Raw genomic sequence first — 13012 nt, 5'->3', positions numbered from 1 at the left:
TACACAAACCACTATGACAAAAATGGAAAGATAAGAGGATTTGACACAAGACAATGTCCGGACTACAACCCTACAAATAACCCGGACAACAGAAATGATAACAAAATGAACGACCAAAAGCTCTACTCTGGCGGACCAAGGAATGGAGCGTCTTTCCAATTACCAAGCTCGGCATCTTAGCCACTGAATTCGGCATCAACCTTACTGGGATCTCCACCAACTTTCGTCTCACTGTTCTTAACAAATTGCTTTTGGGTTCCCTTTGCGGGCTTGTTCTTAAGAACAACCTCTGATAGCACTGAAAACTTTGCCATGCGCGGACCTCCGAGGATCTCAGAAGAATTCTCATACTCCTTTTAAAAACAAGTCATATTCAACCTATGCATCTCACTTCGAATAGGCGATGGACTTGGGCTAGTGTCTGTTGCATCCGGATTTTGCACGACAATGTCACCTGCATCAATAAGCTTCTGAATTGCTTCCTTCAGCTTCCAACATTTCTCTGTGTCATGCCCCGGTGCATCTGAGCAATATGCGCACCTTCTAGAAAAATCAAGCTTCTTTGACAGAGGGTTTGGCATGTTTATATGAATCGGCTTCAACATGTCCAATTGCTTCAACTTTTGGAGCAAACCGGCATATGATCCTCCAATAGGGGTGAAAGCCTTTCTTTTTTTTCAGCAACCTCTCATTCTTGAATGCTTGATTGGGCCGGAAACCTGATCCATATGGCTTTCGGTAGGCTTGTGAGGGTGGATAGGCATTTTGTGGAGCTGGGTATTGGGAAAGCGAAGCATGTCTTTGGGAGTCTCGTGGAGAGAAGTAGCACTGGGGAGGGGAGTAGTGTTGACGAGTGATGGAGCTACTCGGGTGGCTGGGAAAGCTATCATAAGTGGGTTGGGATGGAGAGTATGGGGGATCATCCGTTATGGTGTTGGGTGCTTGGGTAAGGACATATTTCAGGAAGCTAGGTGGTGGCGGGGGTGGTGCTTTCCGAGCCATCCACGCCCGATACATGTCTGCCACATGCTGTCTCAGCATTTTCACTTCTTCTACCAACCCGTTGTTCCGTTCGACCAGTTGTTGTCGGTCATCGGTACCGACCCACTCGGTTCTGAGGTTCTGTGTCATTGTCCTTTTTTGCTTTGCAGGGAGGAGTTACCACAACCAACCACTTTTCTATATATGAACACAACAAAGTGAAGCCATCACGTTAGTGTTAGGGCATTTAACAGATAATCATATATCAGAGATGCAATGCACCTAAGCAGTTAAACCGTTCTATCATGCATTCACTTCAGTTACGTGCATCGTTCCGGCTTCTTGTAATTGTGCCCCTTTGAAAATCTCTCGCGCTTTCCTTTATTTTTCTTTCTCTTTTTTTTTCTATTATTCCTTTTTTTTTCTTCAGTGGTGGTCGAATCTTATGGAGATTGCCTACGTATCATGACCCCGCATGAATCAGACCTTGCGTAGTTCGGCCAATTTTTTTTTTTTGGAATTATCAATTTTCATAATAAAACAAACTGGGTTTCAAAGGTTTAAAGATGACCTACAAACTCGAAAATCAAACAACCCACATATTCTAATCAAAAGATTTACAAACTCAAAAACAAACGGCCAGCTTCCTTTCTCCGTTTGACAAATGCAACCAAACGGTTATTTTTGCAAATGTGGCCCCTTCCAAATTTCACATGAATTTTGAGGCGGGGGGGGGATTATTTTATGACACTTTACAAACTTGTCTGTTCTTTTACGAAAATAGCCTTACGACAACTAAAAGATACTCTAAGGCTATTTCGGCAAGAACGGTTTAAGACATTGCCGAAGCTGGCTCGGCTTATCTTGACTAAAAATCCAAACAGTATTCACCTGGCCGCTGACTCTTTGTTTTTTTTAAAATTAAAATAAAAGACCTGGTGTTGCAAACACAGCCTTTCAACGTCTCGGGGATAAAGATTTTAAGGCTGCGTTAGCTAACCGGCCAAAATCCTAAAAAATGACCCAAGGTGGCTGTTTATACAAAGTCAGCATTTCGGCGTCCCTTTCGGGAACATTCGGCTATTTTTGACAAAAACAGCATCGCCTGACTTATTTGTGACTCTTTTTATTGTTTTTCAAAATAGAAGACCCGATATTGCAAACACGGCCTTTCAACGCCTCGGGGACGTAAATTTTTAAGGCTGTGTGGGTCAATCGGTCAAAATCTAAAAAAGACCCAAAGGTGGCTGTTTATACAAAGTCAGCCTTCCGGCGTCCCTTTCGGGAACATTCGGCTATTTTTGACAAAAATAGCATCACCAGACTTATTTATGACTCTTTCTCTTGTTTTTCAAAATAGGAAACCCGATATAGCAAACACGACCTTTCAACGCCTCGGGGATGTAAATTTTTAAGGCTGTGTGGGTCAATCGGTCAAAATCTAAAAAACATGACCCAAAGGTGGCTGTTTATGCAAAGTCAGCCTTCCGGCGTCCCTTTCGGGAACATTCGACTATGTTTTGACAAAACAGCGTCACCCGACATATTTATGACCTTTTCTTGTTTTTCAAAATAGAAAACTCAATATTGCAAACACGACCTTTCAGCGCCTCGGGGACGAAGATTTTTAAGGCTGTGTGGGTCAACTGGACCAAATCTAAAAAAATGACCCAAAGGTGGCTGTTTATGCAAAGTCAGCCTTCCGGCATCCCTTTCGGGAACATTCGGTTATGTTTTGACAGAACAGCGTCACCCGACTTCTTTATGATGAAATTAAAATTTGACATATTTTTTGGCTATTTTAGCAAAAGGGGAGGTTGGACATCACCCGACTTATTTATGACAAAATTAAAATTTTGACATGTTTTTTTTTAGCAAAAGGGGAAGTTGGACCCGATTAGGGCTGCCTACGTATCTCATATCCGGTGAGAATCAAACCAGCGTAGTTCGCCAATAAAACAAATTATATTTTTTTTTTAAAAAAAAACAAGACTCTTTTTCATTTTCATTTTTGGCATTTCATAAGCAAATAACAAAACCACTTTCAAAGCACGACTCTTTCATTTTCTTTTTGGGCATTGCAAATAAAAAAATTATTTTTTTTAAAAAAAACAAGACTTTTTCATATTCATTTTTCATGGCAAGACAAACTATTTTCCTTTTCTATTTTTTGAAAACAAGACAGAATAACGACTCTTTTTTCTTATTTTCATTTTCAACAAACAATAAAACAACATATTCCCAAACTAAAATAAAGACTCTTTTCTTTTTCTTTTTCTGCGAACAATTTCCAAAAATAAAGCCTCTTTTTTCTATTTTTCTTTTGCTTTTAGTAAAACAAACTACTAAAAATAAAATATATTTTTTTTAAATTTCGGCAAAGTTTCGATACTATTTGGACATTGCTATTTTTTCAAAGCAGAAGATTAACCCTATACACTGCTATTTTTCTTTCTTTCTCTTTTTTTCAAATTTTCCCAATATTCAAAACCGGTCAGCATGCAAGTTCGAAGAAAATTAAATGCGCCAACAAACAAGATACAACAGGATGGTCTTTTTTGTTTCAGGTTGCTTTTCCTAGACGGACCCAACCCCTGTGTTGAGTCCCCTAAGTCAAAAATGCACATGATGCAGATAAGCCTTCCTACTAGGGATCCGACATGAAGTTGAGTTATTCTAGGTTCAGAACCTGGGTGTTTGTTCTAGACCTGGTTTACCCGAGCGGACAGCTCGAGCCGAGGGGAGGCAGCAATCCGGGAATACAGAAGCTTCGCCGGCTTTACAACTTATCCAAACCTCATTCTAAATTGGGATTTGACACTATACAGAAAAGAAGTCGGACGAAGTACACCCTTCTTCGTGATTCAGAAGACTTAGAGAGGAGATGGGTTTCGACACATTTTATATACAGTTCACATAATATTAAAGGGGTAAAAAGCAATCAATTAGCACATTAGGCACATATCATGTAACAAAATCAAACAAAGCCAAATACAACAATTATTCCAAGCTCGAATTCTGAACCCTGAACAAAACGTTCTGGGTTATTTGTCCCCAGCAGAGTCGCCAGAGCTGTCACACCTCCTTTTTCCGTCCCCGCAAGGGGTGAAGGAGTTTTTCCAATTAAAGGACAATCGAAACGGGATTTGTTTATTTATTTCAGAGTCGCCACTTGGGAGATTTAGGGTGTCCTAAGTCACCAATTTAATCCCGAATCGAGGAAAAGAATGACTCTGTATTACAGTCCGCGAACCAGAAATCTGGATAAGGAATTCTGTTAACCCGGGAGAAGGTGTTAGGCATTCCCGAGTTCCGTGGTTCTAGCACGGTTCGCTCAACTGTCATATTCGGCTTGTTTATCTGATTTTATACAATTATGAGCTCATGTGCAAGTTTTAACTCTTTACCGCTTTTATTATTATATTTTAAAAGAATGTGAACATCGTTTAAAAAATATGTCTTTGAATTGCGTCACATGAAATGCACCCGCAATCCGGAACACATTTTTATTCAGTGTTTTGGGATTTGGATTTGGGGTCGCATGAAATGCACACCCGAGTTTAAGAAGGTAAGATTATTAAAATGCGCGCCTAAAGTGATTAGCGTATTATTATTTTGGTTAAGGCCGTGGAGTTCGCTAAGCGGCCGATCCCGAGTTCTAAGTAATTAACACATACATTTTTGTGAGGGCCCCGCAATCTGTGTGTTTTATTTGGCGAGGCTCGTCTCATTTTTATTTAAAAGGATAAACCTACAGTGACTACATTTTTTCTATTAAGTTTGTTTCTAAAATAAAGGGAGGAATCCTAGTTAATAATACTTCCCAACTCATGTTGCAATTAGCCTTAACTAATTATCCACAATCATTCAAATATCCAATTATCAACAAATGCAAGTCCAGAATCAATTTCCGAACTTATTTCCTTTAACAGAGTTAATCAACAAAACTATTCTAGGCTAATTAGTGTTAAGCAAATCCAACAGTCAAATTATACCTCCTGTTTTGAACTAACTCACAATTGTCATTACTAAGTACAAAACAGTATGGCTCCGGGATTGCACTGCCGATTATTAGGACGAGTGAGGACTGTGAATCACAAGATTGCTTTATGTTTTGAATAACTTCTGATTTTTAAAGCTTAACTACACTAAATGAAATTAAATTACCACATGTCTTAACAAACTATCAAATGTCCCGAACGGTCCATGAGTTCGACAGTCCGAACCAATCTAAATCGTTGTAAAACAATTTTAATCACATTCCAAACTACTACAATCCATTATGACAAAATACGGCAAGAACTAAAGCTTTCAATGAAGTTATATTTCCATTTTTTCATTTCATTTTCCAATGGACAGCTACATGGTTTGAGATTCAGGACATATACATGGAAATGGCAATACAAGAAGAAAAGAAGGAGGAGTCAGCAACAGTAATAACACAACAACGCAACAGCTACCCAACAACAGCAATTCAAACCAGATTTGAGGCCCGGGAAAATTTGAAGAAAAACCAAACAAACTCAATAGAACAAACCCAAAAGTTTGTAAAAGACTAAGCAGCAACAACCCACACCACCACAAACAGACTCAACCACGCGTGTATTAAACCCGAAACTAAACTCCTCTCTCACTTTGTTTTTGTTTTCTCTTTTTAAACTCTCCAACCTCTCTTAGGATTTTCAGAATGTCTTTCTCTCTCCAAAAATAATCCTCTCTCAAACACTTGCCTAAAAATATGTCCTCCTTTTTCTATGTCAAAATGACTTTATTTATAACCAACACTCTTACCTTGAACCACTAACCCGAAATATTCCCCTAATTGCATGCCTTGCCCCCACTACTTAATATTTTTCTTATTTAATTCCCTTGTCCCTCATACCTACATGTTTTGTCCCCCACTATATTAAACAACTACATTATTCCCCACTAACTTATGTCTTGTCCCCCACTATATTAAATAATTATATCAACCCCCCACTACCTCATGTCTTGTCCCCCACCATGTACTATTTTAATATTATTAATGCCTAGTGGACGGAGCACTCAGATTAAATAATTGTTCAAATTTTCAATTCCAAAAATACCCCTCCGACCTTACTGAAATTACCATTTTACTCCTGAAAGTACTACAATTTACCAATCTACCCCCATCAGCTATAACCAATTCACCTAATCAATTCCAACCAAAATACAACAAATATAACCAATTCCTAAACAAATCAATCAACAAATCCCATGAACACATATTGAATCATACAACATCAGATTAATGGGAATAAGTTAACCATATTGGGAACCAATCCTGGTTAACTCAGACAAAAAATGAATGAGCAAGGAGACAACAATATTAACAACAAAAGTAAACTGAAACAACATGAATCACAATTAACTGAATCGAAATGCAAACTGGAATCATATGATGAACAACAAAGAGCAGGAAACCAAACAATACACCAAACGAAACCATTTGAACCAATAGCAATAATAAACATTTATGGGAATAGCCACAGTTTTATACAAGACTGATTGAACTTCCTAACTTGAAATATGCAACGATACAAAGAAAAAGAAAAAATCAGAATAAACCAAACATTTAATTTTGCACGGAACGAGAATTGAGCAAAAGATGAATGAAAGCTAACAACACCACAAAATAGACTGGAATCGTACCATATTAAAGGGATTGGGTTCGAATGGCAACCTCAACGCACTGCAACTTGACGACCTCGACTACGTATGAACTGTTTCAACAACCCCGACCAAAGCTCGAACAAACGAGATGGTTGGGTCTCATCTTGGACTGGAGGCGACAGGCTCCGGCGACCCTACTGGACGACGACATATTGTCGTGGTGGAGCTGGGTGTTGAAAGAGACGACGAGGAGTGGGGTGTGGCTGTTGTTCGTTGGACGAAGCAGAAGCCGATGGGGCTCGTTTGGACATGGACTGAGTGGTCGTTTGGGCAGAGAAGATGAAGCAAACACAATGTCCATGGCTAGAGCTCGACGAAGCAAGAGGTTGGGGTGCTGGTCGTCGCCACTGGTCGACGAGGAAGGCAGCCATGGGAGCTCGAGCTCGACAATGAAGAAGAAAGCAGCCTGCTTGGCTTTTGTTTGGAGCTGTTGTGCAGGGTTATGGGCGGCGGGTACAAGAGCTAGGAAGGTTTGTTGGCGGAGCTGCTGGTCGTTTGGAGACGACGAAACGCACGCGTCGAAACTGCGCGCATCAGCAGCTCACGTCGACGAACTTGTGGTCGTCCATGGCGGGGCTGTGCGACGTGGTCGTGGTGTTGGTCCAGTGGTCGTGAGGACTGTGCGTTCGAGCTGGAGATGGTGAAGGAGAAGATGAGGCAGCCATGGTTGGGGAGCTTGGGGGGGTTGTTCATGGTGAAGGTGAAGAGAGAAAGAGAGGGGGGGATGGGTTTAGGTTTAGGTTTAGGAAAAATGAAGTGAAAATTAGGAGGGGTTAGGTCATTTGGGGTTATGGGGCGGACCGGGTCGGGTCGACCCGGTGGGTCTTTGGGGTTGGATAAGGGGTTATTTAGTTTGGGTAGAGGTGTTTTGGGCCTAGGTTCAAAATTGAGGAAGAGGCCCAATTCCGATTTTTCTTTATTTTTTGCTCTCTTTTCTTTTACTTTCTAATTAATAAAACTAAAATTCTAAATTAAGTTATAAACTAAATTAACTTATCAAAAATACTAACTAATTCCTAGCAACATTTATCATACATAATTAAACACCCATTAAAACAAAATTGCACAATTTTGACATTGAATGCTAAAAATGCAAACGATGCATATTTTTGTAATTTTCATTCTTGTAAAACAAACTTAATTACTCCTAATTGTACAATTAAATCCTAAATGCAAAGGCGACATATTTTTGTATTTTTTATTAATTTAACAAATAAACATGCATGGACAAATACAAATAATTATCCTAAAATGCCGCGAAAATTCTCAAAATTGCACACAAAGGAAAATCGTTTTATTTTGAATTTTTTGGGAATAATTCTTTCATAGGGCAAAAATCACGTGCTTACAATATGTACATGAAATTATTTTCCGACGAATTAGATGCCCTTCATATCTAGGGGAGAACATCTATTGCACTAAACATACTTTCAATTTTTTGCTCATTTAAAAAAACCCTTGAAACCAGTATATTTTTTGCTTCTACTTTGATTGTATTTTCTTTGGAGTCTATATTTTTTACTGGTTGAGTCGAACAAACATATTTCCCCCCCCCCCCTTCATAATATTATTTGTAATGATATATATTCTTCAATATAAAATTAAATATAAATATTTTTTTGACAAATAATGTAATGTATGATATATGTTTTTTGTTCTTTATTTTCATTTATTTCTTGATAATATTGGTTACTTTTAACAATATGGATTTTTACTCTTTAAAGTGCTGAAAATTTTAAAAATTTCTTCAAAGGAGTAGTCATGCCAACTCCTCCCTCGCCAACCCCTCACCCCTAAAAACAAAAATCAAAATTCTGCGGGACCTCTAATTTTCTAAGGGGTCGTTTGGTAGGATGCATTAGATAAAATAATGCTTGTATTAGCTTTATGTATTAATAATACCTTGTTTGGTAGACAATTTGAATCTATACATTAGTTATGCAAGCATTAGTTATACATCCTATTTGGTATTATCCTATGCATAACTAATGCATAGAAAACCATGGTATTAGCAATGCAATGGGTTTTAATGCACGTACTAACTTAGTTAAAGACAAAATTGTCCTTCAAAATTTATGCTTGATTAAAATATGCTAGTTATTATATTAATACAAGTTTAAAATAATTCAAATAGTGAGAAATAAAATTATATCTCTAGTAAATAAATAAATACTTAGCATATTTCTTTTTTATAAATAAATATTTAGTTCTATTTTACAATATAGGTAGACAAATCAAATAATTTTTTTAAACTTTTTCATATAAAAATATTTCTCAACATATGTTTCTTTTAAAAAGTTTGAGTGATGGACTAGTTTTGAGGGTATTTTTGTAAATAAGTAATTCTTTTAGAAATTGTGTTATGCTTTTATACATCAAACCAAACAATGGATAAGAAATATGTCAGCATAACTAATACCAGCATAACTAATGCAAACATAACTAATACCAGCATTACTAATACACCATATTCAAATTATTCTTATGGACCCTACCAAACGACCCCTAAGCAAACCGATAAGAGGAAAAATGATTGTTGTAGTTCCTACCTTTTGAAATGCTTTCAACCAAAACATAGTTTTTTTCTCGTTTGAAAATGCCTCATGTGGCATGAATACATAGGAGGAAAACTTGAGAGTTAGAAAGGCATATATAATTGTTCTTTCGGGGACATTCGAGAAAAGAAAAAGCATATATATGTAATTGTGGTTGAAACATCACACTAGTAAAAGCTAGTAGAGGTAAAGAAATTTTCTTCGCAAAAACCTTGTTATGAATCAGCCTCACGCCAATGTCACATAAGTAGCTATTGGGTGGATCTGTAGTAGATTGTAGGCTGGCTTAAGACGATTATGTTAAAAAGGGTAGTGGATCTGAGTTGGGGTTATGCGAATTGTCTCATATCTCTTCTTCTACTATCTGTGTATCTTTCTCTTATATTCTTAGTTTCAGTATTTTCACCATTAGCCTGCAGTTTGAGTGTTGGTTCGGCTATTAGAAATTGTAATAGATCGTTAGTTCTTATCAATATATTTTGAGATTGTAGCATTTGTAACATTGGTGCTTTCATCCAGAGGACTCCAATGGCAGCGGTGGTACTAGATCAATTTAACGGCACTGGCAACACCGAGTGCTGGATTAATTTTTCGAGCTGAGCGTTACTTCACCTACCTTGGCTTCTCCGAGAAGGACTGGCTACCTCTTCCATCCTTCTACTTTGATGGTGACGCTCTTATTTTGTTTGATTGGTTGTTTCGAAACGAGCAATTTTTTGATTGGAATCATTTTAAGGAGAAATTGAAGCTGCATTTTCGAACACGGACCTTCACAAATTTAGTAACTACAGCAGAAACTTCACAGGCTTGTGTTGACTACGTGAGTCATGCTACATTGGTTCCATCAACGATCTCCGTGTCTCCGATTGCAGCTCTGAGCTATGTCACAAACTCATATGACTTGGATTCTACTTTCAAATGTGGAAACTCAGAGGTGGCCAACGTGTTCGATAAAATGTCCAAAAGAGCAGACGGGTGTGATTCTGTTGAATCGGTATCATCAGTTCCAGCTCTTGAAATTCAGGTTGGTTCAGACTCTATCGAAATTGATCCCATAGATTATATTGATAGTGTCACTACAACTTTAGCAAACAGTGAAGACGAAATGCTTGACCAACTTTCACAAGGAACTAGCACTATTTTGTGGAACCAATTTGCAGACAATGTTTCGTTTTCAATTCCTTTTGATGAATCATCCAGTGTTGAACTACTAAATGCACATGTCTTGTTCCCTGAGATTGAATCTGCTTTAGAAGATAATACCACAAGCCATGTGAACCTGGTTTTTGCTAAAAGTCCTAAGCGAGATACCACTGAACAACTCAGTCAATTTGCCACTATGCTTCTGGATTCTTTTCCTAGCCTGGTCACATGTGGTAACTTCCCTATTTGTCAAATACTCGCTTTGCCTGTTAGTGTCAATTTGGATGATGGTCATATGCTTGATTCTTCTTATTGTTTTCTTGTGAGGGCTTGCACGTATCTCTACTATGTGCCTGAATCAATAATAGGGACTATCCTATTTTGTAGTTGTGGGGACAATTGGTTTGACACAGGGCAAGATTTTCAGGTTGATTCATGTGTGTTTTTATCCGTTGAATCTGAAGTTTTAAGTCCAAATGAGGGTTTCTCGAAGACAAAAGTTGTTACCTGTAACATGGACAATTGGGAAGACAGGCAAACTAAAAGAAGTTTTCTCCTCTTAGGCTGTCACTGTGAATCAACTCTGAAGGTAGATTTTAAAAATATATTGTGGTTCCACCATGATATCAACGCCCATTTAGACTATTGGGGTGAAACTGGGCAGGAGCGCAATCTTTTTGGATTCTTGTTTGAATCAAGCGTGCATGTTAGGGAGGAGAAACTACATAGAGCGCTCCAAGAAATTGTTGAAAGTTACTCAAAGCAGTCACCAAATATTTGGGTCAATAAAGCCGCCAGACTCTTGTTTGCTATGTTTGATCTAGCAAGGTCTACTTTGCTGTATATTATCTTTGATCCTGGTGGGTTTAATACTTCCCTTTGTGCGGAGATCCAGCAACTACTCTTTAGACTAGTGAAATACTTTACTGCAGAAAAGTATGACACCACACAACAGTACATGAAGATGCAGCCCGCAACAAATGTACTTACTGACATATTACAGGAGTGGAAAGCATTAAACTTGAGGAGTGGATATAAGGTAAAGCATCAAGCAGTGCAAGGAGCTGGTTATACATTTTCTGGCGGCAGTGAAAATTGTGTTGTTGCAGGGCATGTTATAACTGAACTCAACTTGGTAATGTTGAAAATCGACTGCAGGTGTGATGGGATTAAGTGGAGAGCGAGCGTCTAAAATTGTTTCTCAGTACTTCATGGATAACTCTCGTGTCGACGGGTTTGAGCATGTTAAAAGGTGTTGCCTGTATTATATTTCAAGTGATTTCAAAATAACTTTTGCTCCTAGCAGCGTTCTTGATGGATTACTCGGCGGCCAATTATTTGACATTATTTCCCACATTGTGGCCTATCATGTGAATATTGCTTTTGATAGAGAAGAAAATGACTCAACTGTGACCACGAAGAATTTCATTTGGGACCCATTTCCAGTAGCTCAAGCTAACACAATTGATCTTTCCCTTCAATCAAGAAATTATACTAAAGAAGAATGGATAGAATGGGGCATTGCTGATACTATTACCATTTTGATAAGCTATTTGCGGATGTTTGCTTATGCATGTATTACATTGACTGAGAATCCGTGCTTATCATTTTCTTATAATCCGTTCCTATTAAATATTTGGACTGATGGGGAAGTTATGGAATGCTCGAAGGAAGAATTTCCAGTACCACGAAAAGGCAGTTTCTCTTTAATCGAGTTCAGGCTTTTGTGGAGGTTCACTACTGGAATGTTTGCATTGGTTCGCTCATTTACCTTATTGCTAATTGCTTCCAAAAGATGGAAGGCAAGTCAGGTCGCTGTGAATGGCAGATTCTGATGGCATTCAAGTTTATAAATTTGTTATTGTCTACTAAGAGCTGCAATGACCAAGGTGATTGGTCCATAACAGGTGCACTAGATCACATATTTTCCTCAAGTCATAAAACATGCCTTGGTATTGAGCTATTTGATTGGGAGGTAGTGAGTATCATTGTTCTTGACTCGAACCTTGAGGACAAGGTTCTTATTGAGGATGAGAGTATTGTTATGAATCAGTCTCAGCCCAATGTCACACAAGTAGCTATTGTGCTGACACGAGCTATTGGGCCGAGAACAAACAATAAGCCCAGGTTAATTTGGGATCCAGGATGAGTAGTAGATTGTGGGCTTAAGACGGTTATGTTAAAAAAGGTAGTGGATCTGAGTTGGGGGTTATGCGAATTGTTGAAGAAAAGTCTGTTCCTCTCTTCTTCTTTCTAAGTCTAAGCTTCTCATTTCTCTTCTTCTACTATCTGTGTATCTTCTCTTATATTCTTAGTTTTAGTATTTTAACCATTAGCCTGCAGTTTGAGTGTTGGTTCGGCTACTAGAAATTGTAATAGATCGTTAGTTCTTATCAATATACTTTGAGATTGTAGCATTTGTTACAAACCTCAGCATGGAACAACTAAACTTTAATTCCGGGAAAAACTTTGAAATTTAATTCGCTTACATAGGAATTTTTCTTTTACGTCAAGCGATAAATTAAATAGGAGTATATAAGCACAGAAGAATAACATTGCAATGAACTTCACTACGGCATGAGGCGACCCGACGAAGTAGCATTAGTTAAGATTTTCCAAATCGACTCTTCACCAACAAT

General features: G+C 38.2%; 1 protein-coding gene across 1 annotated transcript; it reads left to right on the top strand.

Annotated features, from left to right (window-relative positions):
- Positions 1-9241: 9241 nt before the first annotated feature.
- LOC104228029 (uncharacterized) lies at positions 9242-12801 on the top strand. The gene is made up of 2 exons (XM_009780414.2): positions 9242-9416; positions 9750-12801. Exon 2 carries the CDS (start codon positions 10186-10188, stop codon positions 11563-11565), a length of 1380 nt encoding a protein of 459 aa, XP_009778716.1. The 5' UTR covers positions 9242-9416; positions 9750-10185; the 3' UTR covers positions 11566-12801.
- The last annotated feature ends 211 nt before the right edge of the window (positions 12802-13012 follow it).

The sequence above is a fragment of the Nicotiana sylvestris genome, chromosome 5, assembly GCF_000393655.2.
Source record: "Nicotiana sylvestris chromosome 5, ASM39365v2, whole genome shotgun sequence".
Taxonomy (NCBI): Eukaryota; Viridiplantae; Streptophyta; class Magnoliopsida; order Solanales; family Solanaceae; genus Nicotiana; species Nicotiana sylvestris.
The sequence above is the reverse complement of the archived record's forward strand: the minus strand, read 5'-3'. Positions and strand labels throughout refer to the sequence as shown.

Excerpts from the sequence above, each read along its gene's own strand:
- LOC104228029 (XM_009780414.2), top strand. The coding sequence starts at position 10,186 with ATGTCCAAAAGAGCAGACGGGTGTGATTCTGTTGAATCGGTATCATCA.